This window comes from Astatotilapia calliptera, chromosome 16 (assembly GCF_964374335.1).
Source record: "Astatotilapia calliptera chromosome 16, fAstCal68.1, whole genome shotgun sequence".
Classification (NCBI taxonomy): Eukaryota; Metazoa; Chordata; class Actinopteri; order Cichliformes; family Cichlidae; genus Astatotilapia; species Astatotilapia calliptera.
Genome location: NC_137437.1, coordinates 2,263,504 through 2,290,907, shown reverse-complemented (window position 1 = coordinate 2,290,907; position 27,404 = coordinate 2,263,504). Strand labels below are relative to the sequence as shown.

General features: G+C 44.1%; 1 protein-coding gene across 4 annotated transcripts; it reads left to right on the top strand.

Moving 5' to 3' along the window:
* The first annotated feature begins 1,998 nt into the window (after positions 1–1,998).
* Positions 1,999–27,093, top strand: LOC113007701 (uncharacterized). Of its 4 annotated transcripts, none has more exons than XM_080290748.1 (25): positions 1,999–2,126; positions 3,223–3,365; positions 3,789–3,947; positions 4,028–4,165; positions 4,251–4,328; positions 4,441–4,499; positions 6,379–6,544; positions 6,634–6,740; positions 6,939–7,310; positions 7,393–7,519; positions 9,582–9,719; positions 15,119–15,267; positions 15,391–15,540; positions 15,615–15,693; positions 16,164–16,241; positions 16,343–16,489; positions 16,571–16,680; positions 16,778–17,074; positions 17,155–17,282; positions 18,176–20,259; positions 23,747–23,866; positions 23,965–24,114; positions 24,625–24,675; positions 24,815–24,877; positions 24,956–27,093. In XM_080290748.1, the coding sequence occupies exons 3-25, from the start codon at positions 3,807–3,809 to the stop codon at positions 25,181–25,183; spliced, it is 5,160 nt and encodes a 1,719-aa protein (XP_080146874.1). In that variant the 5' UTR covers positions 1,999–2,126; positions 3,223–3,365; positions 3,789–3,806; the 3' UTR covers positions 25,184–27,093. The 4 variants fall into 4 exon arrangements, with proteins under 4 accessions (XP_080146874.1, XP_080146872.1, XP_080146873.1 ...); XM_080290746.1 differs by lacking the exon at positions 3,223–3,365 and adding an exon at positions 2,259–2,410 and having other exon boundaries at positions 2,087–2,126; XM_080290747.1 differs by having other exon boundaries at positions 2,121–2,223.
* The last annotated feature ends 311 nt before the right edge of the window (positions 27,094–27,404 follow it).

Genomic DNA, 27,404 nt, shown 5'->3' with positions numbered 1-27,404 from the left:
GTCACAACTAACCATAATTTCTAATGTGAGCTCTAGTAGATTTTCTTTGTGTACATACTGTAATCCGCTGACCTACTGCTCTTTGTGGATTTACACAACTGAATTTGCCACCATGTACAGTTTCAAGAGCCAGCTTGGCTGAGTTCCATTTTCTGCACTAACAGTAAACTTGATAATGTCTTTACACAAGACTATAGTTGGTAAAAAAGGGGAATTCACATTTATTTTCACTGCTGTAAAAATAAAACAGCGTGATTCTAGCTTTGTTTGTTAGTGTGTAAAACAAATCTGACGACAACTCCCAGAAAGCTCAAACTAAGGTGACCCAGCCCCCAAACAACTACAAACCTTTGTGGTTATCACAACAAGCAGTGTTTTGTGCTTAATTACTAAGCAATTTAAACAACCTAATATATGTTAACAGGGTGAAAATAGTGTTTGCTGAAGGATGTACGTCTTAAGGCAGCTGCAAACACGCTGACAAAGCGCAGAATAAACAGAGAAATGTAAATATTAGTGATGTGCGGATCGATCCTGAAATATCGATTCCTCCGATACCAATCATTTATCGATTCTCACATTAAAATATCGATATTTTAGTACTTTAGGGTAAATTTGTAGTTTATCATTAACAGGAACACAGTGGAAAGAAACTATAACATTCGGATTTTCTACATTCAAAGGAACTACTTCCCCTTCCGCCTTTCATAGTTATGGGCGAAATACGGCTGTATAAATGTCTTGCAGCCGCTGGCGTGCGCACTCACAACAATGGCTGAGTGTAATTGGAGTCATGTGTGGACATATTTTACCTCCACAAACAGCTGAGACGTGGTTTGCGATACATGTGGCAAAAAGGTGCTCCAAGAGTGAGGTGTTGTGGCCATACTTGCCAACCTTGAGACCTCAGAATTATGGAGATATTCAAAAGGGCTGTCACCGTTATTATTGACCGGCCTGGAAACAGCAGGAGTGTCCAAATTCAGAGGTTGCTTCCACCTGAGGACTCGGCCTTCGTGGTCTAAAGAAAGCCGGGGTACGTCATGCGCTTCCTCGGTGGAGTGAAACTCTGCCGTCTGCTCCTTGCTCTCTAATATAACCGGGCGCTGACGTAAACTCTCCACCGTCTCTCACTTCTGTTTAATCATTTTCAGTTTGACGTTTATTCAGCTGTGTGGAATAATAAAGTTACAATTAATTTAATCTAATCTAATAACTTTAATCTCAGCCAAACCGATTTACTCACGAACAAATAAAACACTGAAAAAGCCAAACAAGAACATTTTTAAGTTATCAAAGTGACTTGTACATCATGTTTAACCTGAGTGGTGAAAGCCCGTGGGGGTTTGAAGACGATGTGTCGGTCGGCTCAGATGTTTGAAGTTTACACAGCTACATTCTCACCTGAAAAGTTTTTTTGCGACCCAGGAAGAGAAATAAGAGTAATATTAAAACTAAGTAGCTGCCGCCATTGTTGGAAACTGGAATTGGCAGGGCCGCGCTATGAATTCTGCAATATGGTTTTTCAATTTTGTTGTCCGGGTGGAAAATCAAGAGAAATTCGGGAGAATGGTGGCTCCGGGAGATTTTCAGGAGGGGCACTGAAATTCGGGATTCTCCCGGAAAAATCGGGAGGGTTGGCATGTATAGTTGTGGCAACATCACTAACCTTGTCAAACACCTCAGAGTAAATCATATCACAGAATATGACGAGCGTATGTTGAGACTGAAGAGGAGGACAGGGACAGGTGCTGCTAGGGCGAGACAGACGTCTCTCACAGAGTCCTTCAGTGCTGCAGGCAGGCAAGGTGTTCAAATAGGCACAACTTCAGTTTTTTATTTCTATATGATGAACTCTGCATTATTAAGTGATAAGAACAACTAATCTGATGTCCTGTGATCATGATGACGCTATAATTTGAAATACAATAAATAAAATAAGTTTTTGTATAAAGTATCGGTATCGGATCAGTATCGTCGACACCATCCTGAATACTACTTGGTATCAGATCGGAAAGGAAATCAGTGGTATCATCACTAGTAAATATTTCCTGCCAGCAGGTGTCGCTCAAAGCGGAAGTTTCCGTTTCGGTGGGATCACATGACTGTCTATGTCCGGGTGAGAGGTGAGGTTCTTGGTTTGAATACGCTGACAACACCAGTTTGTGTTTACACTCTTAATGTTTTATTTCTGACATTTTCTGAACGAGGCAACAGTTTAAGGTACGAACGAATGAATGTATGTTTCCTGGTGTTAGCATGCTGGCAGAAGAAGTGTGCTCCCCGTAGTCAGAGGACGAAACGGATTGTTGGAGCCATATTAGTCAGACTCTGGGATTATATCCGAGCAGCTACCTGCAGAGGGGAAAACTGCGCTTCCACGTTAACGAACATCCTGCTCAACAGTCAGGTAGTTAGTAGCTAGCTCATATGATGAGGAGGAAATCACGCCAGACCTGCAGAGAGACCAACCTCTGTTATAAAACGTCCTCCGCTTTATTTTGCTCTGGAAATAACGCTGCATAAGTATAAAACCTGCTTAAAACGATTAAACGCCTCAAAAGTCCTTCATAACCTTTAAAACACGGTGACCGTTAAGCGACGTACGTTGATCGTGACACCCAGTGTCAATAACGTAATGTACACATACGTCTCCATCCGGTCAGCTGCTCCGCCAAATATGGATGTGAGCGTTAATGCTTCCCAAAAGCTACGTGGATGTTGCTAATCCTGGTACCCCAGGCAGGTTATTTACATTCAGCACAAATGTAAAGAAATTTGTGTTTTCTCAGTTATTTCTTTATTGTAACAATAATTGACGGCCAAGCATTTCAATAAAACAGAGGCAGTCAGAAGAAAACCGTTTCCTCACCCTGTCAGCAGCAGTTAGGAAGTGCAGCAAGGTTTGCAGGACGATGTGGCCGAAAGCTCTCGACCCAGACCGAACAGACTGCAGTGCCGGTGTTTGCAACATGTGCACGGAAACCTGAATATGTGAAGGCACAAGTTCAGCGAATGGTCCAAATTCAGAGTTAGGGTTGTTACCGCACCAGCACTGACTACCAGTTAACTTCTAGTGACAATAGCAACGATTAGTTGACTGGTTGTGCACATCCCTAATCTAAAGTTGTTATGGTTGTGTGCAACTTTTAAATGCCCTATTTGCATCAGCCAAGTCAGCGCTGTGTGTTTATAATTTACCTTGATTGTGTTTCATTTCAGTTCAAGGTTGGACACAAACGCCAAACAGTCGTGTGACATTAGTATGTAGTTTTGGAGGCATCTCAGCTTTGAGGGCTGTACCATGAAGTAAGTTCAGCAAAGCTAGTTTGGATCAGCTGGCTCGTCAACACCTGAAATCGCAGGTGGGTCTTACAACAGCGGTTTTCATAGTTCCTGCTTCAGTCTCTGCGTGCACTTGCATAAAATCTGTGTGAGACATGTAAGTTTAGTTCTGCACAGAATGAACTGATTGTGTCCCTCCAGCTATGTCAGAGACATGAGGAGGAGTGGGTGATGGAGATCTGTGAAGACCATACAAAATACAGCACAAAAGATTTGCTGCCTTTTCTCCTTTGCCCCATTGCGCGCGCGCACACACACACACACACACACACACACACACACACACACACACACGGTCGAATAAGAAAGCACCTTTTTTTTTGCCAAAAAAAATTTATTGTTTATTTGTGTGTCGTCTCCCCCCCCCCCCCCCCCCAAAAAAAAAAAAATGTAATTAATTCACTCATTTGCTAAAGTCATGTGTGTCTCCTGGTGCACTGCAGACAGGTGGACTTCCAAACATGGAAGAAGAGTTGTTGATAGGCTGGCAGGAAGAGAAGCTGCATCTTAATCAGGAGGTGTGTCGGCTGCAGGAGGAGCTGGCAGAGAGTCATGCTGAAAAAGATGAGCTGGAATCCAGGAACAGAGCTCTGAAGGACAGGGTGAGAAGGGGCAGGGGAGTTTTGCTGATCATTAGACGAAGTTAAGCCTTTACATCTTTCTCTCTCCATCCTCCCACCAGCTGTGGCGGTCGTTGTCTCCCTCACTTGCTCTCTCTCTGCAACTAGAGGGTGAGCAGAGGGAATGGAAGAAGAAGGTAAGGGAGGGGAGAGAGAGGGAGGCCAGGCAGGCCCTGCTGATCCACAGGCTCCAGAACAAGGTGAGGCCAAACAGTAGTGCTGTACTCATAATTGGAGTAGATGCAGTGGGAGATGGAAAATATACTGATTGTGGTTTTATTGTAGGTGTTGGAATACAGAGAACGATGTCAGCATTTGGAGCTTCGGCTGCAGGATAATCATACACAGATGCTCAGCACCGAGGTCAGACTCAAGTAATAGTATTTGCAGTACCACTAACACACTGTCTGCTACGATACAGTAAAACTACCACAGTGAGTGTCGGCATACAGCTGTTGTGTGTTTGCTTTAACAGAGAATCATAGATGACTCTCTGGAAAGCGCCGTTCTCAGACTGGAGGAGGAACAACAGAGGTAAGTGGAGATGTCTGTCTGTGCTGGGTTAGACCTGCTGTGACCACATGAATTTAGACCCTCAAGTTCTGGTGACACGCCTGTGTTTGGAAATCAAAGCATGTAGAACTTAGAAACTATGATTCCCACAGTGTGCTGTGCATTGTCAGTATGTAGAAAGTACTGTGTAGTTTGTCTAATGAGCCTGGAAAGAAAAGCGTCTGGACTTCTTTAAGCTGCAGGTGTGTGCTGGCTCAGAAAAAGTCAGACATGCGAGTTACACCTTACAGCAGGTCTCCAGGGGAAGAAATAATCACCTGTGACAATCTCTGCTTCATACCAGCAAACGGTGGGAACAGTACAGAGGAATAAGCCCGAACTTGCCCCGCCCTCGTTCGTCTTCGGGATCATTTTAAATACCACAGGTGTCATCATTTGCTGCCGTTTAAAACCAGCATCCTCACTAACCTGTGGCATATATCCATCTGTGCTGATCTGACTCTGATCGTCAACTATAATCAGAATCATTTATGATTTTATTCATTTTTGCTCAAAAGTAAGTTAATGTAAAAGAGGTCGCATTGGCCTTACATGTAAAATGGACTAAAGAAATGGTGTGATGGGGTGAACTTTGACCCCAGAGTGTGATTATGTGCTTATTCAAAAACAGCATTCTGACTAAGGTTCAGCATACACCACTCTGTGCTAAGTCAAAGTATTTCCTGTTATTTTCAGTCAAAAACAGGGTGTTTGTGTAGAAGGTCTGCAGGCCCCAAACTGCAAAACGAGAAGAACATGAAACACAGCATTAACAATTTATACTGTATAGTTTAAATAACTGGGATCATTTTGACCCCAGAGGATAAAAGCAGGGCAGCATCAACAACTATTTATTGTTCTTGCTCTTAAGATGTTTCAGAAGTTCTCATCATTTCAAAATTGTGCAAACGTTTTCATGCAGCTGTGCACCAAAAGTGAAACTCTGCAAAGTTATCAGTGCTAATTACTGTCAAATCATTTTGCTGCTTCCTCCATGCCAGCCTCAGGCATTGTACATTTATGTGTTCATCAGTGTTCATGTTGGTCTGAATACTGAATTTTACAGAACACAACAAGCGATGTCAAAGTACAGAGAAGCTGAGGAACAAAGCTGTCAGGACCAGCCTGATGTTAGTTCACATTTATTATATAGTTCAGTGTAGTTTTTATACACGTCTGTGTGGTTAGAATGAAAAAAGTTCATGTGGTAAATTCAGCTCTTGATAGGAGGCTGAATCAGCGTTTGAGAGTTAATGCAATGATTTTATTTCTTAGGGTAATTAAAACACCTACAGTACAGTACATATACTAAACAGTCACAAAAATATTACAATATTTAAATGTAGCTTTTTGCTATTTTACATAAACGTGTATTGTTACTCACTCTAAGGAAACATTTGTTTAATCCTCTTGCTACATGCATAAGGACACTAAGAGAGTCTCGTGTCTGTCAGTCTGCTCCTCGGTCACTGGAGGAGCTTCTCCTCCTGAAACATGAATGAAATTCCACTTTCATGCGTCTGTTTATTTGAAAAGCAAACACAGGAACCATTTGTATTGAAGTTCTCCAAAGCTTTGTCTGAGTAAAGGTGCATCCATCCACTGAAGCTTGCAGTCCTTCATCTTTGTTACAGGTTTTCTTCTAGTGGCCAAAAGTCATAACATCATTTTATTGTATTTAAAAAGGCTTTATCAAACCCAGAGCCAGAATTACTGCTATAGCTGTTTCATTTAATGAAGTTCACTTATAATCGTGATTGTTCTACACAAATATTGTCAGTTTTTTCATGACAGTTTAAAAAAGACGTTTGTGGTTTTATTTGAAGCTGCTGATTTAATAAATTATTGTCTCCCTCCTCAGGTCAGTCAGTTTAGGTGACACCAATAGTCTCCTTTGCAAGCAACTTGTCCAATCAGAGCAGGCCAACCACGCCCTGAAGGAGGACCTCCAGAAGCTGACGAATGATTGGATGACAGCTGTGGAAGAGGCAGAGCAGCGAGAGGCTGATTTGCAGAAAGAGCGAGAGGTCTGCAGTTTAATTGATTTTAAAAGTGACCATTCAGATGGCAGTTGTTGTGTTTCTATATTTGTGTGTATGTGTGCGTGTGTGTGTAGCGTCGGCTGTGTCTTGTGGGGGAGCAGCAGGCTTGGCTGCTGTCTATCTGGAGATCTGTGGCTGCTCTGAGACGGGACTGCCACGCTATGAAAACGGCTGCTGACAGGTACGTCTGAGGCGAGGCTGCTTCACTCAGAGCACCGTCTCTACAGTTGGTCCAGTTATTAGCACCACCAATCAGCATTCGGACGAATTCAAAGACCCTAAAGAAGAGAGAACTTTAGAAGAGGACAGGGTTCAGACCGTTTTCAAAATGACCAACCTGAGCTTGTAAACATGCTGACCCACCTGTCTGTGTCTGCAGGGACCTGTGGCAGCTGAAGGCCGAGTTTTCTCGCCTCTCATCCGTTCTCCTCTCCAGCTGTGACTCTGTCTCCTCCTCTCTGAGGCTCAGCACACTTTACATTAATCCTCTCTCCTTCTCCGCTTCTCCCCCTCTTCTCGCTTCCCACTTTCCTCCCTTTTCATTCTATTCTCCTCCTCCGTCCTCCGATCTGGCCCTTTGTCCTCCAAACTCTTCTGCACCTCCTCTCCTCTCATCCACAATGCGAATCTTTTCTTTGGGAGAGTTGGAACTCAAAGAGGAGAAGGATGAGGAAAGGAGGGACGAGGACGAGCAAGGCACTTCAGAGGTGAAGTCTGTTCAGGAGACTCAAGTTTTACAGCTGCAGCAGAGGTAAATTAGCTTCTACCAGACGTTCAAACACATCCTGCACCTCCCTCTGTTCTCCTCTCGATCATTCTCCTTTCTTTGCCAGGATTGAGGCGCTCACTGGCTCACTGCAGACCGAGGTCATTCTGAGGGAGGAGAGCGAGAGGGAGGCCGAGAGACATAGAGTAATACAGAGAAGCCTGCAGTCTGTGAGCCATGCTGTGATCAAACTAGTGAGTGTGTTATGTTGGTGAGATGTCCAAGGACAGCGTTTCTATTGTCCTGTTTAAGGAAGTCAAATAGAAACTGGATCACTGCTGTTGTTACATGAGTACAGTTATTATTGAACACGTCACCAGTTTTATCAGTCAGTCTATTTCTGAAGGGGGTGTTGGCCAGTAACAACCAGTAACAGCCCATCCAATATTCAAAGACATCAAACCATAGATGTTCATACATTAATCTGTAATAATGAGAAATGACACAGGGGGAAATATTAAATACTGAAATGTATTTAATGCTTTGTTGGTGACGACAGCTTCAAGACACCTTTTGTATGGAGAAATTGCTCAGGTGGGATTTTTGACGCGTTCTACAAGCAGCTTTTTAAATCCTGAAGGTTGTAAAAAGAACTCAAGTGCAGAGATTTTCATTTGGATTCAGGTCAGCTGATTGGCCGGCCAGCTGTAACATCATCTCTGAAACCAACTCACCGTCCTCAGCTGTTTGTTTTGCTAAAACAATTTACTATTTATTATATATTCGTCTCTATGAAGCATGCCAGTGCTGTATGCTGAAAAACAGCCCACAAACAGGATGTTCCCACCTCTAGACTTCACTGTGGGTTTGGGGTTTTGGGGCTGATATGCGGTGCCCCTTGACATCCAAACATGGTGGATTACGGCATCTACAGAGTTCATTTTTGGTCTTGTCTGACCAAACTAAAGTTTACACTCACCATTTATAGGCATAGAGACTTCCAGAGACCTTACACGTGGAAATCTCGCCACCACACTGGGAGAGCACCATGAGGTTGTCCTCAGGGTGCTGTATCACTTCGCTCCCACACTGCAGGCTTACTTGTGGTTCCTGGGATGTTCAAAAGTAGAATGGGAGGCAGAGCCTTGAACTTTCAGGTCCCTCTTCTGCGGAAGAAACTCGCAGCTTGGATTCAGGAGACAGACCCCATCTGTACTTTTAAGATTAGGCCTTTTTGACAAAGCTTGAAGTTTGGGCTGGATCAGGTGACCCAGCTTTATTTAAATCCCTGAAAGTGATGACGTCTCTCCCAGAGCTCTAGTTCAGGGACATCTACCTGTATCTTGTAGAGAAACGCTCCACTTATATTGATGCCAGGATTAAAGCTTTCAAAGTGTGGACAGCTGTGTGTTTTCGACCTAGATGGGTAAACAATGCCACTGTGTAGGAGACGAAGAACAAGAGGTTGTTCACTGTTGAAGCACAGGTTAGCGCTACATAGCTAGCTTCAATGAACTCGCACTCGTCTTACGTTTAGTTGACTTTGATATTTACTGCGTAGGGTTAGAAAAGTTGTGTCATAACAGTGAAGTTGACAGAGTATTTTTCCGACGTCAGTAAATCATTCCTGCAGTTTGAATGAGCCACCACAGGGTTGCTGTGGAGAAGCAGGGATCGGTGCGATTTGGCCCGTAAGGCGGGGTTAGGAGAGCTGTGTTCACATACGGGTGCCATACTCTGTGTTCCCTCTGGCAGCTGTAAACGAGCGTCAGTTAGTGCATCCACCAGCTCAGCAGCTGTCTGTCACTTTTGCTATTTTAAACTAAAAGATGTTTGAAGGATCCCTGGAGGGCAAAAGATGCAATACCGTTTTGCCCTCCAGGTGGGCGTGTCCCAGTAGCTCTGATGTCACGTGGAAGCTATGACGAGTCTGCGAGTGTGGGCAGGATTGGACACAAATATTGTGGGAGTGACAAACGGACAGGAGGGTAATGCTCAGAGGTAAAGTAGCCCCATGCATGGCTCTACTTCCCATGATGCAATGAGCATTCTTCTCTCACCATGTGTTTATACACCACTCTGCATTTAACGGAGTTATTTTTAATCTCTGGCTGTTTCTCTCTGTTATTGTAGGGTCTTTACCTTCCAATATACAGTCTATGAGGCGGCTGTTGTTGTGATTTGGCACTATAGCAATATAATTGAATTCTTGCAGTAGTTCGTGTTGATGGCTGGACTACATGAAGCCCTAAGAGCCTCTGTCAGCAGCAGTAAGTGAAGCATTTGAAATTAGCTTGTGTTCTACTTTGTGTTCAGTCCAGAGTCCTGACCTCAGCCAGCAGTCAGTCGCTGAACATCTCCTCAGAGGGTGTCCTTAGCCTGGATCTGTCCTGCTTGCTTTCCGTCCTGTCTCAGACTGAGAGCGCCCTACAGTGGAGAAATGAGGAATTACAGGTAAACAACACAATATAGTTCTTATATGCAAAGTCACTACTGTTTTTATGATTGTGTCAGTGTAGCCACAATATCTGCCTCCTGATCCCTGATTGTCTACAGGTTTTCACAGTTTCTGTTGGATTGTGTGTCCACAGGTGTTTGTACTTTGCGTCGTAATAAAATGACGGTAAAAGGCTCCGCCCACTTCCTATCCATGTCTTACCATGCAACGACTCTGTGAATGGACTGGAGAAGTGTAGTGGTAGAGTCCTCCGTCAGGAATGAGATATGTGTGTCGACTTTTTATTCTCCCTTAAAATTATTATGCCATAACGCTGCACAGAGCAGCTCTGCTAACAGGTTATGGGCCCAGAGCAGCAGTAAAGAGATCCTGTAACTGCCAAAGGAAGGGCAGCGTTTCCTGAAACCGCAAGTTACCGGCAGGTGTTAAAAGTTTGGCACGATTGAGTGAGTAAGCGTTTTTGTGCATCATGAGCAGACGCACGGCAGAGTCGGGCAGTCGATATTCCCGTTTGCAGTTTGATGGAGATGAAAGGAAATATGAGATATGGGAAATGAAGTTCCTTGGTCATCTCAGACTACAAGGTTTGAAAGATGTCATCTTAAAGGCTGAGGGTGATGAAGAAGCCGATGGTGAAGATGATAACAAAAATGCAGAAGCATATGCAGAGTTGATACAATTTCTGGATGACAAAAGTTTATCGTTAGTTATGAGAGATGCAGTTGATGACGGACGGAAAGCCCTAAAAATTTTGAGAGGTCATTATGCAGGAGTGGGCAAGCCAAGGATCATAAGTCTGTACACCGAACTTGCTTCTCTCACAAATGAAAAGAATGAAAGTGTGACGGACTATATTATCCGAGCAGAAGCAATTATCACAGCGTTAAAAAATGCGGGTGAGTCATTAACTGATGGACTTCTGATCGCAATGATAATGAGAGGTCTACCAGAGACGTTTAAACCCCTGATTGTGCACGTTACACAGAGCGAAGCAAAAATCACATTCTCAGAGTTTAAAGTAAAACTCAGAAGTTATGAAGAAACCGAGAGAATGCGTGCGGCTGTAACTGATGACAACGTAATGAAGACAAAAGTGCATTTAGACCAGGATTCTACTTCATGGCGAGCAGATGACCGAAGATCAAAGAATAATGAGATTGTGTGTTTTAAATGTGGACTAAAGGGACACACTGCAAGAACGTGCCGATCCAGAGTATGGTGCAGTTTTTGCCGGAGTAGTACACACAAAGATGCGACCTGTAGAAGGAAGCTAAGACGGGATGAAGCGAGAGGGGTTGTGGAGAAGGACTACGCGTTCAGGACGGGCTCCGAACCCCAGAGGGTCCCGGACGGCGGCCAAGAGATGCTGAATAACCAGCTACTGGTGGATACGGGAGCGACGTCACATATCTTTACGAAGATCGAGAGTTTTAAGACTTTTGATGACACATTTCGACCCGAGGCTCATTGTGTAGAGTTGGCTGACGGAAGGCGGAGCAGAGGAGCTGCAAAGCGGCGAGGAGATGCTGAGATAAGTATGATTGACAGTAAAGGACGCAGTCACAAGGTAACATTGAAACAAGCACTCTACATTCCATCGTTTCCACAGGACATTTTGTCAGTAAAAGCAGCTACTAGTAACGGAGCCACTGTGGTTTTCAAACACGGGGACAGTTTTCTTAAACATGTTGATGGAACAAAATTCCCTATATATGAACACGAGAGACTGTTCTTTATAAACACTGTGCAAGAGTTTGAAGAGAAATGTAATGGATGTTTTGATATGCAAACGTGGCATGAAATTCTAGGACACTGTAATTATGAGGATGTTCAAAATCTGCAAAATGTCGTTGATGGAATGGAAATTAAGGGTAAAATCAACAAAAACATGCAATGTGAAGCCTGTATACAAGGGAAGTTTACTCAAACTAGGAACCGAGAACCAGATGAAAAGGCCAGGGCAGCATTAGAGTTGGTACATACGGATTTAGCTGGTCCGATTACGCCAAACTCTAAAGAAGGGTTTAAGTATGTTCTGTCGTTTGTTGATGATTATTCAGGTGCAACATTTGTATATAATCTGAAACACAAAAGTGATACAACTCAAGCAACTGAAAGATTTATTGCAGAGGTGGCGTCATATGGGAAAATCAAGTGCATTCGTTCTGATAATGGAACTGAATTTACAAGCAGACAGTTCAGAGATTTATTAAGTAGACACGGCATTAGGCAGGAAACTTCGGCGCCATATTCGCCTCATCAAAACGGAACAGCAGAGAGGAACTGGCGTACACTTTTTGACATGGCGAGATGCATGTTAGTTGAGAGCGAATTGCCAAAGTCTTTATGGCCATATGCAGTACAAACCGCGGGAGTGATTCGGAACCGATGTTTTAACAAACGCACAGGTCAGACAGCGTATAAGATGTTAACTGGAAAAAGACCTGATCTTTCTAGAATGAAAAAATTCGGATCATTGTGCTATGCTTATAAACAAAATAGGGGCAAGCTGGATCCAAGATGCGACAAAGGTGTTTTCTTGGGATATGACAAAAATAGTCCAGCATATTTGATCTATTTCCCAAAAACCGGGAAAGTTGAAAAGCACAGATTGATAAAAATACTAAATCCCACGACAATGGATCAACAAACACAGAGTGATCAGATGTATGAAGATGAGGTTTATGAATCCAGAAAAGATGGTGAACCCAAACAGACGAAGGATGAGGATATTCCAGATGGTAGTGAAAGCAGTCAAACTGAGTCCGAGGTTAAAACTGATGATAAAGTAGATGCTGGAGCTACACGTTATCCATCCAGAATCAGAAAGAGACCTGATTATTTGAGTGATTATATCACGGATGTGAAAGAGTGTGAAAATGAACAGATGCAAACCAGTGTTGATTATTGCTACAGATTGTTGTGTGAAATACCCACATCATTTAGCGAAGCTATTGTGTCAAGTGAGTCAAAAGAATGGGAAAGAGCGATGAGTGAAGAAATTCAATCCCTTAAGGAGAATGACACATTTACTTTAACCACCTTACCAGAGGGAAAGAAAGCAGTGGGGGGTAAATGGGTTTATGCCGTTAAAAAGAACTCAGACGGATCAGACAGATATAAAGCTCGATTTGTGGCTAAAGGTTTTAGTCAAACAAAAGGAGTTGATTATGAGGAGACTTTTTCACCGACTGCTAACTTATCGAGTGTGAGAGTTTTGATGCAGAAAGTGGTTCAGGATGATATGTTGGTTCACCAGATGGATGTAAAAACCGCCTATCTACACGCACCAATAAATGAAGAAATATATATACAACAACCAGAAGGTTTCGAGACAGAATCAAGTGAGACTAATAAACTGGTGTACAGACTAAAGAAATCACTTTATGGGCTGAAGCAATCGGGTCGTAACTGGAATCAAACCTTACATGACTATTTAAGCAGTTGTGGATTTAGACAAAATATTGCTGATCATTGTGTGTATTCAAAAGAAACTGAAAGTGAAAAAGTAATCATCATAGTGTGGGTGGATGATTTACTCATTGCAGCTAACAATGAAAATGTGCTTTCAGGCGTGAAAGAAATGCTCTCTTCTAAATTCCAAATGAAAGATCTGGGGAAACTTAACCATTTTCTAGGAATAGATTTTCTTCAAGAAAAAGAATGTGTCAAAATGTCACAGAAAATATATATTGAGAACATTTTAAAGAGATTTAACATGCAAAACTGTAAGCCAAGGTTAACACCCTGTGAACAGAAATGGACTCATTCTGATAAATCCGAGACATTACCAGATGTGAGGAGATATCGTGAAGCGGTAGGATGTCTTATTTATCTGAGCTATTGTACGCGACCTGATTTAAGCTATGTTGTCAGCAAACTGTCACAACATTTCAATGCGCCAACTGTTGATGATTGGACAGCAGTGAAACATGTTCTGAGGTATCTAAAAGGTAGTCGAGATAAAGAACTGTGTTTTAGGAAACGTTCAAGTGGAAAACTAGGTCTACAAGCATACAGTGATGCAGATTGGGCATCCGATGTTTCTGATAGACGCAGTATGACAGGTTATTGTGTAAGCCTAAATGAAAATGGTCCTTTGATATCATGGAAAACCAAAAAGCAGACAACTACAGCACTATCAACTTGTGAAGCCGAATACATGGCATTAGCAGCAACAGTTCAGGAATGTATGTATTTGACTTATTTGATTCAAGATCTTGATGAGTTTGAGTATGAAATACCTATGATATTGGAGGACAATCAGGGAACAATCGCTTTGTCAAAAGATCCAGTGAACAGACAAAGATGTAAACACATTGATGTGAAATATCATTTTATAAGGTCAGCTGTACATGAAAGGAAAGTGCTCATTGATTACTGAACAACTGAGTCAATGGTAGCAGATATGATGACGAAACCAGTTTCAAAGTCTAAGTTAGAAAAATTCTCTGTATTTGTGTTTGGAATGTAAGATGTTTTTTCCGGAGGATTGTTTTTCCCCAACCTGTGTACAAGTGGGGGTGTTGGATTGTGTGTCCACAGGTGTTTGTACTTTGCGTCGTAATAAAATGACGGTAAAAGGCTCCGCCCACTTCCTATCCATGTCTTACCATGCAACGACTCTGTGAATGGACTGGAGAGGTGTAGTGGGAGAGTCCTCCGTCAGGAATGAGATATGTGTGTCGACTTTTTATTCTCCCTTAAAATTATTATGCCATAACGCTGCACAGAGCAGCTCTGCTAACAGTTTCACACCAGTTTGTTGGAAAGTGTGTATTTGTCATGTGAAATACTTCAAAGTGCAGGTTTTAACACCAAAGTACTGAAGTAGTTAAAATTGTGTATACTGTTCAAAACGTCATGTTACTGAGTGTTGGCTGTGCAAACTGCCAGGATTAGTCCATCATCTTAAGGAGTTGTCTGTTTAGGCCCAGACTCTGCTGTAGTGTGTTACACTGATGTTCATGGTTCCCAGACAAAACAAGTCTGTGTGGACAGCGCTGTGCAGCTGATCCTAAAGTGACATGACAGCGCTTCAAACAAGTACGGACGGCTACATTGTAACTGAAAATGATCATTTTCACACATTAATGATAAATTCAATTTTCCCTTAATGTTGTATTAAAGCGTAATTTTGTTGTAGGACAGCTCCTTAATTTTAACCAATTTAAATAAATTACATGAAATAAAAAATCATTATCACATTTAAAATATTGCAAATGTATTTTAGATGTCTAAAGTTACTCAGCCTGATGTTCATTATACAGTCAAAAAGCGGCACACGCACGCCTGCAGTCTGAATCAGTATGGTTATGTGTGTGCTAGTCAAAAGCCTTACTGTGTGTGTGTGTGTGTGTGTGTGTGTGTGTGTGTGTGTGTGTGTGTGTGTCAGGGGGCACAGCGATCTCTGCAGCAGCTCGGTGAGCAGAGAGCAGCCCTGCACCTGCGACTGAAGCAGCTGGAGGACGACAACCAGCAGCTACACACACACAAACAACAACAGCAGCAGGAGCTCGGCCACATTATGGACGTACTGAGCAGGTTCACACAGAGAAAATCAATTCAGATTTTTTGCTACACTTTTGTGTCATTCATGCTTGTAAATGAATTAGTGAACGACACTGACAGAGTTGACAGCTCTGTATTTACCGATGTGTGTGACAGAGAGAAGGAGACGGCGTCCTTCCTGCGTCTGCAGGTCGAGGAGCTGCAGAGGAGGGAGGAAGAGCTGAGGAGAGAACATCACAGACTGAGAAAGGAGAAAGACGAACAGGAAGAGAGGAACAGACAGCTGCAGACAGAAATGCGCAGACGGTACTCAGCATAGGTCACCACTGCACTGCACTGTGCTTTACTGGTTCATCAGCAATGCACTGGTTTTGTTTCAGAGTTGAGACTGAGGTGTTGGAGAACGTCCAGCTAACAAAGCGGGAGACTTTGACCCAAGCAGAAATGTATAGTCTGAAGGTAAACAGGCTCAGTCACTCAAGCAGTTTTTATACCTGAACTGAGACGGAGCAGTGATGTGATATTTTACGTGGAGACCAAATATCAGTCAATGAAAAGCATAATAAACTCCTGCGTCACCATTCTGAGAGAACGTTAGCCCAGCAAACGTGGCATAAATCAACAAAAACCATCCAGCATAGAATGACAGACCTGCCAGTCGGACCCCGTTCAGTTACAGACTGATGACTGGCTGTGTGAAAAAGGTGATAAATCACATTAAATGTGATTCAAATACTACGCTTACTGCAAAATGTTAAAAATCACAATCATATATTGTGAAACTATCGTATTGTGGGCGATTTAGCTTTTCTTCCATTTAGCACACAGCAGGAAATGGTCCTCTTCAGAAACTGTTGTCACTAAAATAAGTAGTGCATCATTTAAAACAGCTGAACATCTTCTGGTGTCGTCGTCCTCTTTTCTCGCAGGGAGCACTAGAGAGGGAGCAGCTGGACAAGCAGCGAGCCGAGGAAGACGCTTCTGATATGAGAGATGCCTTACAGAAGGTACAGACATGACACCGAGAACGTGTCTGTCCTCAGAGGAAGACTCGTAGCTTGGTCATTTGCATAGAATGACGCTCTGGCTGCCATCTTTGTCTCATCAGTCCAGGGAGTGCGTGTCGCGTCTGTCGTTGCAAGAGAGCGCGTTAAGACGGGAGGTGGAGGAGGGACGGGATGCGCTAGACAAGCTGTCCACCCTGAACTCTTCTTTGGCCTCAGACAAGAGAGAGCTGCACAAACAGCTGCTGCAGGTACTCCTCCCTACATGCCCCTCTCTGTGGCTTCCAGCTTTAGTGTACATCATGTAAGTCAGTTCACGTGTCTGTTACCAGCTGGAGTCTGAGCTGTCAGAGGGCCAATCACAGCTGCAGGCTCAAAGGTCACAAGTCAGTTCCCTGGAGAGGGAAGTCAAGACCCTAAACATGGATTTCAGCAAGCTCAGGTGAGGTCAGTTTGCACCCAAGTCGTCAGGCCAGAACAGTAAAGTTAATTTGATTTCAATCCTGAATAATTAGTGTGAATTGTGCTGTGTCTGTTAGAGTACAGAGAGAGGCTGAGGAAGATGCTGTTCAGCAGCTGAGAGGACGAGAGCCAGAGGAAGACGGGAGCTTTCCCTCTGTGGGTGAACAGCAGGTGGATGACCGGTCCTTTCAGCATGCCGCAATGTGTGAGGAGCTGAAGGAGGTGCAGGACCGGCTGGGGCACGCAATGCAGGAGGTGAAAAATGGGAGCATACAACAGCAGGAGCAGCTCAGAGAGAGTAGGCGGCTACAAGAGGAGCTGGATAGTCTGCAGAAGCACAAGGAGCAGCTCGAAGTTGATCTGCAGGAGATCCGGTGCTGAGCACGCGAAATAAACTCAGGGTTTGTTTGTACGGGTCGCATCATACTGACATCCTGTTTCTCTCTGCCTGCAGGTCTCTGTCGCTGTCTGCCCACCAGCAGCTCAGTGAGCAGCAGAAGCGTCTCTCACAGTCAGAGGTGGAAAAATGTCAGCTGAACACACACATCCACACTCTGAAGCAGGCCAAAGACACCTTACATGGTCAGTGACAGTACGCCTAAAGTCATAATATCAAACCTTTAAGAATAATGAAAACATATAAATGTGGCACTTCAAACCAAATTCCAAAAAAGTGATGAAGATATAAAAACAGAATGCAGATCTCATAAACCAACATTTTATTCACAACATTAAACATGTTTGAACTGAGAAAATGGGCCTGTTTTAAGACCACTATTAGTCGGTAACACATCTCAACAAAGGTGGCATCAAAAGGCTGAAAAATAAACAGCACCAGAGATTTTAGCTTAATTGGCAACATGATTGAGTATTAAAAGACATCTTAGAGAGGCTCTCTCCCAGGGTGACCGAGCTCTGACTTGCCTCTCTTCAACCAGCTTCTCAGATGTTCGATGGCTTTATTGCTTCACAGGACTCGTTGTAGTGACTGGGCCCCAGAGCCCCTACACCCCACCTCCACAGGTTTGCAGCATGGCTTTAACCCCTGCCTCCAACAGTTGGCTACCACGTCTGCTTATTTCCCCTCTTTCTTTCCTGAGCCTCCTCTAAGCAGCTTTCCCACGGGACAAGCAACATGACAGGTTTAGACTCCTCAGACAGCAGCAGGCTTGAGTGTGCTGATCACAGTCCTGTCTCCCTCCAGTCTCCCACTGTTCCCAGCAGCCTGTCTCGAGACCACAGCTGCTCTCCTCCTCGGACAGAGTTGTGAGGATTGACTCGATAGCTCTGAGGACAACATGTCTCAAACTTTCTAACGTCCACACACACTCTGATTAAATGCAGTGTGAATGAAGTCATCCCAGTGAACACACTCAAGTGAAACATATCAGTTGTGCTGACATTAATAGGAACAACAGTGATTTTCATGTAAAGTACTTTAGTTGTATTTAAAACTTTTTTTTGTCTTTTTAAAGGGGAGATCCAGTGTCTGAGAGGCGAGCTGGAGGAGATGATGTCCAGGGCAGAAGATGAGAAGAAGAGGAGAGAGATGAGTGAGGAGGAGAGGAAGGCACTGCAAGAGGACATGGAGAGGATGACAGAGGAGATAGAGAAGCTGAGGAGGAGGAGGAGGGAGGAAATGGAGAGGAAGGATGAGACGGAGACCGAACAGGAAGAAAGGAGTTTCTTTAGTGAGAACTCGGGGAGAAGAGAAGGAGCTGAGGTGCTGAGGATTTGCATTGAGGGATTAACTGAGGAGGTGGAGGAGAGGCAAAGAGAAGAGGAGAAAATGAGGAAGGAGGTAATAGAGATGAAGACTCGAATCAACCTCATGATAGAAAGAGTACAGCGATTAGAGGGAGAGAAGGAGGAACTGGAAGAGGAGGTAAAGAGGACAGAGGAAAGGCTGAGAGAGGAGAAGGAGTTTTGGGAGGAGAGGAGAAGAGAGGAGACGAAGCAGAGGGACAGAGAAGTGGAAGCCCTCTGTGAGCGGATGGAGAGATTGAAAAGGGAGGAGGAAAGGGAGAAGAAGGTGGACCAGCTGAGGACAGAAGCTGAGAGGGACAGATGGAGGGTGAGAGTGGAAGAACAAGAGGAGGAGATTAACAGACTGAAAAAAGAAATCTCAACATCACAAGAGGATGAAAGGAGAAAGAAAGACAAACTGCTCGAGGAGAAGGAGGAGGTGGTTGCAAAGCTGCTCGAGAAGCTAAAGGAGAAAGCGGCGGAGGCAGAGCTGATGAGGCAAAGGCTGAATGTGGCCAATGAGAAGTTTAATGAATTTAAGGCAGAGGCGAAATGTAAGGAGCAGAGCCTGGAATTACAGGTGAGGGAGAGAGAAGAAGTAGGGGAGGAACATCGGGAACATCTGAAGGAGGGGGAGGAGGAAGGAGAGAGGGACCATCGAGAGGTGAATGCCAGACTAAAGCAAAAGGAGGTGAGAGGAAGTAGGAAAGGTATGGAAAAAGATGACACGATCTCCTCCCAGGTTAGGGAGCTACAGGAGGGACAGACAAAGAGCGAGGGAGCAAGGAAAAGAGTAAGAGAAATGGAGGAAGCCCGTGACAGGCTGCAGGTGGAGATAAAGGAGTGGCAGGAGAGGGCAGAACACAGCGAGAATGAGGCTACAAAGCTTAACCATATCTGTGTGGAGCAAGAGGAGGAGGTGCAGCGGTTAAGAGCTATACTGGAGGAGAAGGACGAGGAGAGAAGAGAATGGGAGGCACTAAGTAGAACCGAGAAAGAAAACACGAGGAGACTGCAAAGTAAGCTGATGGAGGTCGGGGAGGAGAAGAAGAGATTAGAGGAGAAAGTTAGGGAGGCCGAGGAAGAGAGAGAAGCACTTAGGAGAGCTGGGGAGGAGACAAAGAGGCTGGAGGAACAACTGTCTGAAGTAGAAAGTGACATGAAGGACCAAAGAGAGGTGCTGAGGAAGACGGTGGAGGAGAAGAGGAGACTGGAGAACACGCTAAAGGAAGTTCAGGAGACGACGAAAGGAGAAATGGATGAGCTGATGATACTGAGGGAAGAGAAGAAACGTCTGCAGGATAAATCGATAGAGATGGGAAAAGAAGCTGATGGACCAATGAGAGCCAAAGAGCAGCAAGCAAGGCTGTTGGGCACCGAGGAGGAGGAGGAGGCGTGGACTCTTAGGAGGGAAGTGCAGAAGGAGATGGAGAGAAGCAATCTAGAGATGTCGGTGCTTAGGGAGGCGGTACAAAAGGAGAAAAGAAGGAAGGAGGAGGCACAAGATGAGCTGTTAAAATGGAGAGAAGAAGCACAATATCTCAGAGAGGTGTGGGGAGAGGAGACGCAGGAAGAGCTGAGGACGACTAAGATGGAGTTACTGGTTATTAAAAAAGAGCTGCAAAAAGAACAAAATGAGAAGGAGCAGATAAAGGAGAAGCTACGGAGGACGGAGGAAGAGGTGACAGCTCTCAAGGAGGAAGTGCAGGAGATGGAAAACAACAAGCTGACAGAGACGAAAGATGACTTTCCTCAGGAGGAGTTGAGAGGAGTGAAGCAGAGCGTGGAGGTGATGGTGCGAAACTCCCTGCAGGTACTTCAGTCTGTCAGTCACACAAACACTGTAGAAACACAGTCATCCTGACAGTGATACTGCTTGAACTGAAGAAACCAGCCTGAGGTCAAACTGCTTGAACCCTCTGTAGCAGGGGTGTCAAACATACGGCCCGCGGGCCAGTATTCTGTCAGCTCCAGCAGTAACACGAACCATATATCAGTAAGAAGAACAACGTGCTGTCGTTAAAGTAAACCTCGTGTACTCACCGTTTGTCGTCTGTACGCTGAACTGAACGCTGGAGTTATTGTGACTAAAGCATTCTGCATGACTGAACACAGGATGTACAATCACATCCAGCCTGAGAGACGACACGTCAGCGAGCCTGATCGTCATCACTGCTGAGAATCCATGCAGGCAGGGGTGGGACTTTATTTTGATAGGCTCACCATGTGGCCAATCAGATGCACAGACAAACTGGGATCATACCATTACCAGTCTTATGGAATCTCAAATGGTTTGACTTTCCAAAAGACACCAAGTGTAGGTGTACAGGACAGGTACGTAGAAAGACGGGAGAGCAAGCGTGTCGGGAAATAGTGAAGGAAGGCGTGAAAACGTGCAATGAGCAAACATCTGGCTGCATTTCAGTGACACTGGGTGTCTGGATGAGTCTGTGTGCTTGAAGCCATTTGATAATTCTTAACTTGTTTGATTTCTCACCACAAACAAGCACGAGCAGAAATTTTGAACTTTAACTGTTTGTTTTTCACTTTCTGCTGTAGAACGACTGCAGTTAAAAACCAAAGGACTGTCTGGGCAGTAGGCTGCCAGGACTTTGTCTGTAATTTTGCACATTTCTCAGCCCGTGAAAGTTTATCCATTAGTCAGACCTCAGATTCAGGAGGAACAATGTGGTTTTCACTGTTGTCTCAGAACACCTGACCAACTCTTTATCCTCTCAGGATATTTGAGGTGCAGGAGAGTTTGCACACGTGTGGGTTTTGGCTTGGAGAACTTGGGCAGTTTCTTGGGCAGTGTCCTATTGGGAGTATGAAATGTCTGGCCTGTTGTTACGGGCCACTCTGTCCCTGTACAACCATAGCGAGGGCTTGGTTCATATTGCCGGCAGTAAGACGGTTTCATTTTTGGTGGGTGTTTGACTCTGTCAGGCTCCCTTTTGTCATGATTGTGTTCATAATATTTATGCACAGAATATGTAGCTATAGCCAGGTGGTGGAGGGTCTCCCCCTCGGTGGCCTCAGGATTTCGTCTTTGCTTTTGTGGACGATGTGGTTCTGTCGCCTTGGCGACCTCCAGCTTGTGCTGAAGCGGTTCACAGGCTGGGATCCCATGTTTTACAGTTTTGGGTCGTCGATCTGTAGTTTATACAGTGGGGCAAAAAAGTATTTAGTCAGCCACCGATTGTGCAAGTTCCCCCTCCTAAAATGATGACAGAGGTCAGTAATTTGCACCAGAGGTACACTTCAACTGTGAGAGACAGAATGTGAAAAAAAATCCATGAATCCACATGGTAGGATTTGTAAAGAATTTATTGGTAAATCAGGGTGGAAAATAAGTATTTGGTCAATAACAAAAATACAACTCAATACTTTGTAACATAACCTTTGTTGGCAATAACAGAGGTCAAACGTTTACTATAGGTCTTTACCAGGTTTGCACACACAGTAGCTGGTATTTTGGCCCATTCCTCCATGCAGATCTTCTCGAGAGCAGTGATGTTTTGGGGCTGTCGCCGAGCAACACGGACTTTCAACTCCCGCCACAGATTTTCTATGGGGTTGAGGTCTGGAGACTGGCTAGGCCACTCCAGGACTTTCAAATGCTTCTTACGGAGCCACTCCTTTGTTGCCCGGGCGGTGTGTTTTGGATCATTGTCATGTTGGAAGACCCAGCCTCGTTTCATCTTCAAAGTTCTCACTGATGGAAGGAGGTTTTGGCTCAAAATCTCACGATACATGGCCCCATTCATTCTGTCCTTAACACGGATCAGTCGTCCTGTCCCCTTGGCAGAAAAACAGCCCCATAGCATGATGTTTCCACCCCCATGCTTCACAGTAGGTATGGTGTTCTTGGGATGCAACTCAGTATTCTTCTTCCTCCAAACACGACGAGTTGAGTTTATACCAAAAAGTTCTACTTTGGTTTCATCTGACCACATGACATTCTCCCAATCCTCTGCTGTATCATCCATGTGCTCTCTGGCAAACTTCAGACGGGCCTGGACATGCACTGGCTTCAGCAGCGGAACACGTCTGGCACTGCGGGATTTGATTCCCTGCCGTTGTAGTGTGTTACTGATGGTGACGTTTGTTACTTCGGTCCCAGCTCTCTGCAGGTCATTCACCAGGTCCCCCCGTGTGGTTCTGGGATCTTTGCTCACCGTTCTCATGATCATTTTGACCCCACGGGATGAGATCTTGCGTGGAGCCCCAGATGGACGGAGATTATCAGTGGTCTTGTATGTCTTCCATTTTCTGATGATTGCTCCCACAGTTGATTTTTTCACACCAAGCTGCTTGCCTATTGTAGATTCACTCTTCCCAGTCTGGTGCAGGTCTACAATACTTTTCCTGGTGTCCTTCGAAAGCTCTTTGGTCTTGGCCATGGCGGAGTTTGGAGTCTGACTGTTTGAGGCTGTGGACAGGTGTCTTTTATACAGATGATGAGTTCAAACAGGTGCCATTCATACAGGTAACGAGTGGGGGACAGAAAAGCTTCTTACAGAAGACGTTACAGGTCTGTGAGAGCCAGAGATTTTCCTTGTTTGAGGTGACCAAATACTTATTTTCCACCCTGATTTACCAATAAATTCTTTACAAATCCTACCATGTGGATTCATGGATTTTTTTTTCACATTCTGTCTCTCACAGTTGAAGTGTACCTCTGGTGCAAATTACTGACCTCTGTCATCATTTTAAGTGGGGGAACTTGCACAATCGGTGGCTGACTAAATACTTTTTTGCCCCACTGTAGCACTCTCCCGTGTCCCTGTCTTCTGTCACAGCAACAAACACCAGTGACACAGTGCCAGTGAAAACCACATGCCCACCCATCATGATTCCAGCTGTCCACCCAGAGATTATCCAGATATTGTTTTTTGCAACCTGGAATGATCTCAAGACTCTTTACAAGAAGTAACAAAGAAACAGGTTATACCTGTTAATGAGTGAATTCTCTAACTGAAGCCTAAAACGTGTGTAAGTCCTCGTATAGTGTTTGTTCAATGCCTGAACTCTGCTATCAGATCAAACTGTGAATAATAGCACTGCCCCACTACACTGATCATTCAAACTTGTGTTATCAAGGATTTTATTGAAGTTGATCACAGGGTGTTAAATGCTTCTGAGCTGAAAACGTGCTACATAAGTTCACAAAGATCTGGGGTTGAGCTTAAGCATTATTATAAATAACGTCATCTTGTATATGGGTTGCATGTAATCGCTATGACGCTGTTCTGTTAATTTGACATTGTAATGTAACTGTTTTTATTGCTGATGTGCAGGTGGACACTCCGAGTCAGAGCACAGAGGAGATGGAGGAGGACCGGGATGGAATCGGATTAGCTGGATCACAGCAAACAGATGCAGCTTTGGTGGGCTATAAAAGGAGATCTGATACAGAGGTCAGTTTGTGGTCATGCTGTCAGTGCAGCTGTACTCAAAGTGCATCGACAGGAAACGGGTTGTAAAGTGGAGCTGTGTGGGGAAAATGTGTCTGCAGGGTTTGAAGGAGAGACTGACGGTCCTGCAGAGTCTGGTGGCTGAACTGGAACTGGATCAGAAACGACTGAACAAGAAAAACTTTCATCTGGAAAATCAGAAAGACAAACTGAAAAGAGCGACACACACACTGAGAGAGACGCTGCAACAGGTATACACAACAATGAGACAGGTACACGTGCACGCACCCAGAGAGACGCCGTGTACACCTCTACATTAAGCCACAGGTACACAGCAGGATGCAGTTTGTCTTAAGTGACCTGAGTTGATTGCAACCACATCCCAGCAGATGTGCCGCGGAGCTTTAAAGAAACGTTGCCGTGTCTTTGCTCCACGTCACGTAAAATAGTGTTGGATCTATTTTTAACACAAGAAGTGTCGAGTTGCACACAGCAAGGTAAAGAACTAGGACCCAGGAGCAGCACAGAGGATCTGGTCAAACTATGTTCTGATATAGGATATAATCTGGTCACCATATTTGCTCCTGGTGTAAACAAAGGGCAAAAGAAGTCTGAGTCACAGACCCAGTGTGAGCCTAGGACGAGACAGATTTCAATATGCAGAGACACCACCTTGGCATACTGAGGCACACAACACTAAGAAAGGTATCCAGATACACAGCAGACACACTGACGTGAGTACACATTATTGTGTATTTCAGGTGGAGGAAGAGCGCTCGAGGCTCAGACAGCAGCTGAGTGAGAGCATCCAGGTGAGACACACAGTTCCCTTATTACAGTAATAATTACAGGTTGTGTTAGTGTAAGTGCATTTGTCCAGACTATGAGGTGTGTGTTTGTGACAAATGTCAATAGAGGCACGTGTGGTTGCAAACCTATTGTGTGTTTTAGGGGTCTTTAACCACCACAGAAGAGCAGCAACTGAGGAGCAAAGTGAGGGAGCTGCAGGACCAGGTGAGTGCAAAGCACCAAAAAGACTTCCTGGTGTTCTGATGTCAGGTGGGTGCTGATGATGTCTCTCCTCTCCTCCAGGTGAAGCAGCTCCAGTTTGCACTGGCTGTCGGTCAGCAACAAAGGGCAGAGTTCATTCAGCAGTCCTCCCGAAACAGCCAGTCAGTGCTCTCTCTGAGACTTGACCTCAGTGATTCACTAGCAACTATCACACAACATCCAATCCCATCCATCCTAGAGTCTGAGACACAGCGATTGGATCGTAGCATGCGGGAGGAGGAGCTCAGAATGTCCTTCAGCCAGCCGTGAAAATTCAGGACCAAATGTTCTTAATTACTTTACACTCATTAAATTGAGAGGTAGAGCCGTCTTGAACATTCAGGTCTCTTCTCTGTGAGCTCTTTACCTCATGTTTATTTATTTAACCTTTATTTATACAGGCAGTCCCACTGAGACCTGCTGTCTCATTTACAATAGAAAGTATAGGCTCTGCCTCGTACTCATCCAAATAGAGCTCTTCCTGTCAGAGGATTCAAAGCAACTAATTAAAACCAGCCAATCAGAATACAAAGGGAAATAATGCACATACACCTGCTTTTCTTGCTATTAAAGCCAAAACAACCTTTTCTGCATTGTTAGAATTACACAGAATTAACACGATTTAATAACAGTTCTGGTGATTATTGCTGCATCGTAGACATTACTTTGGTCTTCTTCTGTGACCTCATGGTTTCTTTTCTCTGCATCACACAAAGCAAAGAAATTCTTATTTTTCAAATTATTGTCAGTGTTTCTGCATATTTATTCTTCTGTTTTTGTTCTGTGGTTATACTGGTCATGTTTCACATGCTGCCACTTTAATACTTTTGTCTCATTTTAGTACCATTATTTCTGTATACAGTCATGTAATAACAACAGCACTTTTTACAGCCACGAAGCTTAAAAAGCTGATAAACGTTTACAGTCCAACAATGCCGCTTATTTATATTTGTTTGTTTTAATGCGCAGCTCTTCCTCGAGCATAAACCCAGACTCAGGTGAGTCAGTGGCTCAGGTGAGTCTGGGCCATCATGTTGTCTTTTCTAGATCCAAAAGAGAAAAATTTTTAACACTACCTTATTAAGGTGGCCACCCTGATTACCAAGATGTATTTATGAATTGCACAGGTGTAAGGTGTACCCATTTATACTGAGTACTAATATTAATAAAATAATTGTCACTCTGCAAAACTGAAGGATCATGGATGCAATGTTCACAGCAGCTGTGATGCTTGGACACTGATTAATGCAGAACAAGTGTCACAATTGGCCAGTCTGAGGGGAAGTGCCACTAAATGTTTGCTCCGACCCTGAAATACATTGCAGTGCCTTCCCACAGTCCTCCAGTCTGAGCTTACACAGGCTCATGTTGAAGTCAAAGGTCAACTCGTGGTGTGTATTTGTGTGTAAATATGTGCGGCCAGCTCGAGGAAGCGTCCCGGGGGGGAAGGAAGCTGGTTTAGACAACACCCTGAAATCTGAGAGCTGCACCTGAATCAGCTGACGCGCCCTCCAGTTCATTTCCTGTTTCATCAAATCACTGTCAGTGCGTAGAGCAGCGAATTAACTTGTACAAGTTTACATTTTTACAAACACTGAAATCCCAGATTTATGATAGTTTGCTGTTTTTATAGTTATTCATTTGTCAACATAAGAGCGGAGACGGTGATTACATCACATATTCATCATCATCTCGTCTCATTTTCTGTTACACATTAATCTTGAGTGATTTGTCTTATAAGCTGACTGATGGAAAATTGTCACAGTTGCATCTTAGATGTAAACATGAGGCTAAAATGACTTTAACACTGAACGTGTGTGAAGTAAGGTTTAAAATGCAGCTGCAGACACTTTGTTCTGAACATTAGTTTGAGGTTCAGGTGTGATGCACAGCCCGGACAGCTTTAGTTTGAACTTAACAGCTACTTTTAAAAGTTATTTACTTGTATTTTATAATAAAATTATTCTAAAGTTGTCAAACATTTTATGCTGTCTGATTGTTGAATTCACAGAATGATACTGAAATAAATCATAAATGCTATTTGGATTTTTCTTTGTTACCTTTTTACAAAAATATATTTTAAGCAGCAGAAAAAACAAAAGCTTGTAAATGTTTCCAAAGTGGACGCGGTGGCAGATACCAGTGTGAGAAAATCAGAATAAATGAACATGTTAATAGTGTTTGTTTGTTTTTCGTGGAAACCGGGTCCAAATGGCTCTTTGGGGCTCAAAGGTTGCTGATCCCCTGGCTTAGGAAGACAGAGCCGGAGCCCAGTACGGGACACCTGCCTCTACATGCTTCACCTCTCGCTATCTGTCGCTGGGACTGTAAACTGTGTGGATGTAGATTCAGCACCTGACCGGACCTGCAGTGCAGTACTGAAACAGTTTAACGTGGAGCCGGAGTCTGTTTACACACCGCGAAGAGCAAAGAGGGTGGACCGAGATGCTGATGTCAAGCTGGGCGAAACAGCAGCGCTGTCCCTGTGATC

Bases quoted from the DNA above. Each gene is read 5' to 3' on its own strand.
- LOC113007701 (XM_080290746.1), top strand. From the start codon at position 2,102: ATGACTGTCTATGTCCGGGTGAGAG. The intron at 20,260-23,746 runs GTACTTCAGTCT...GCTGATGTGCAG, and splicing joins TGGTGCGAAACTCCCTGCAG to GTGGACACTCCGAGTCAGAG. The intron at 24,115-24,624 runs GTATACACAACA...TGTGTATTTCAG, and splicing joins TGAGAGAGACGCTGCAACAG to GTGGAGGAAGAGCGCTCGAG.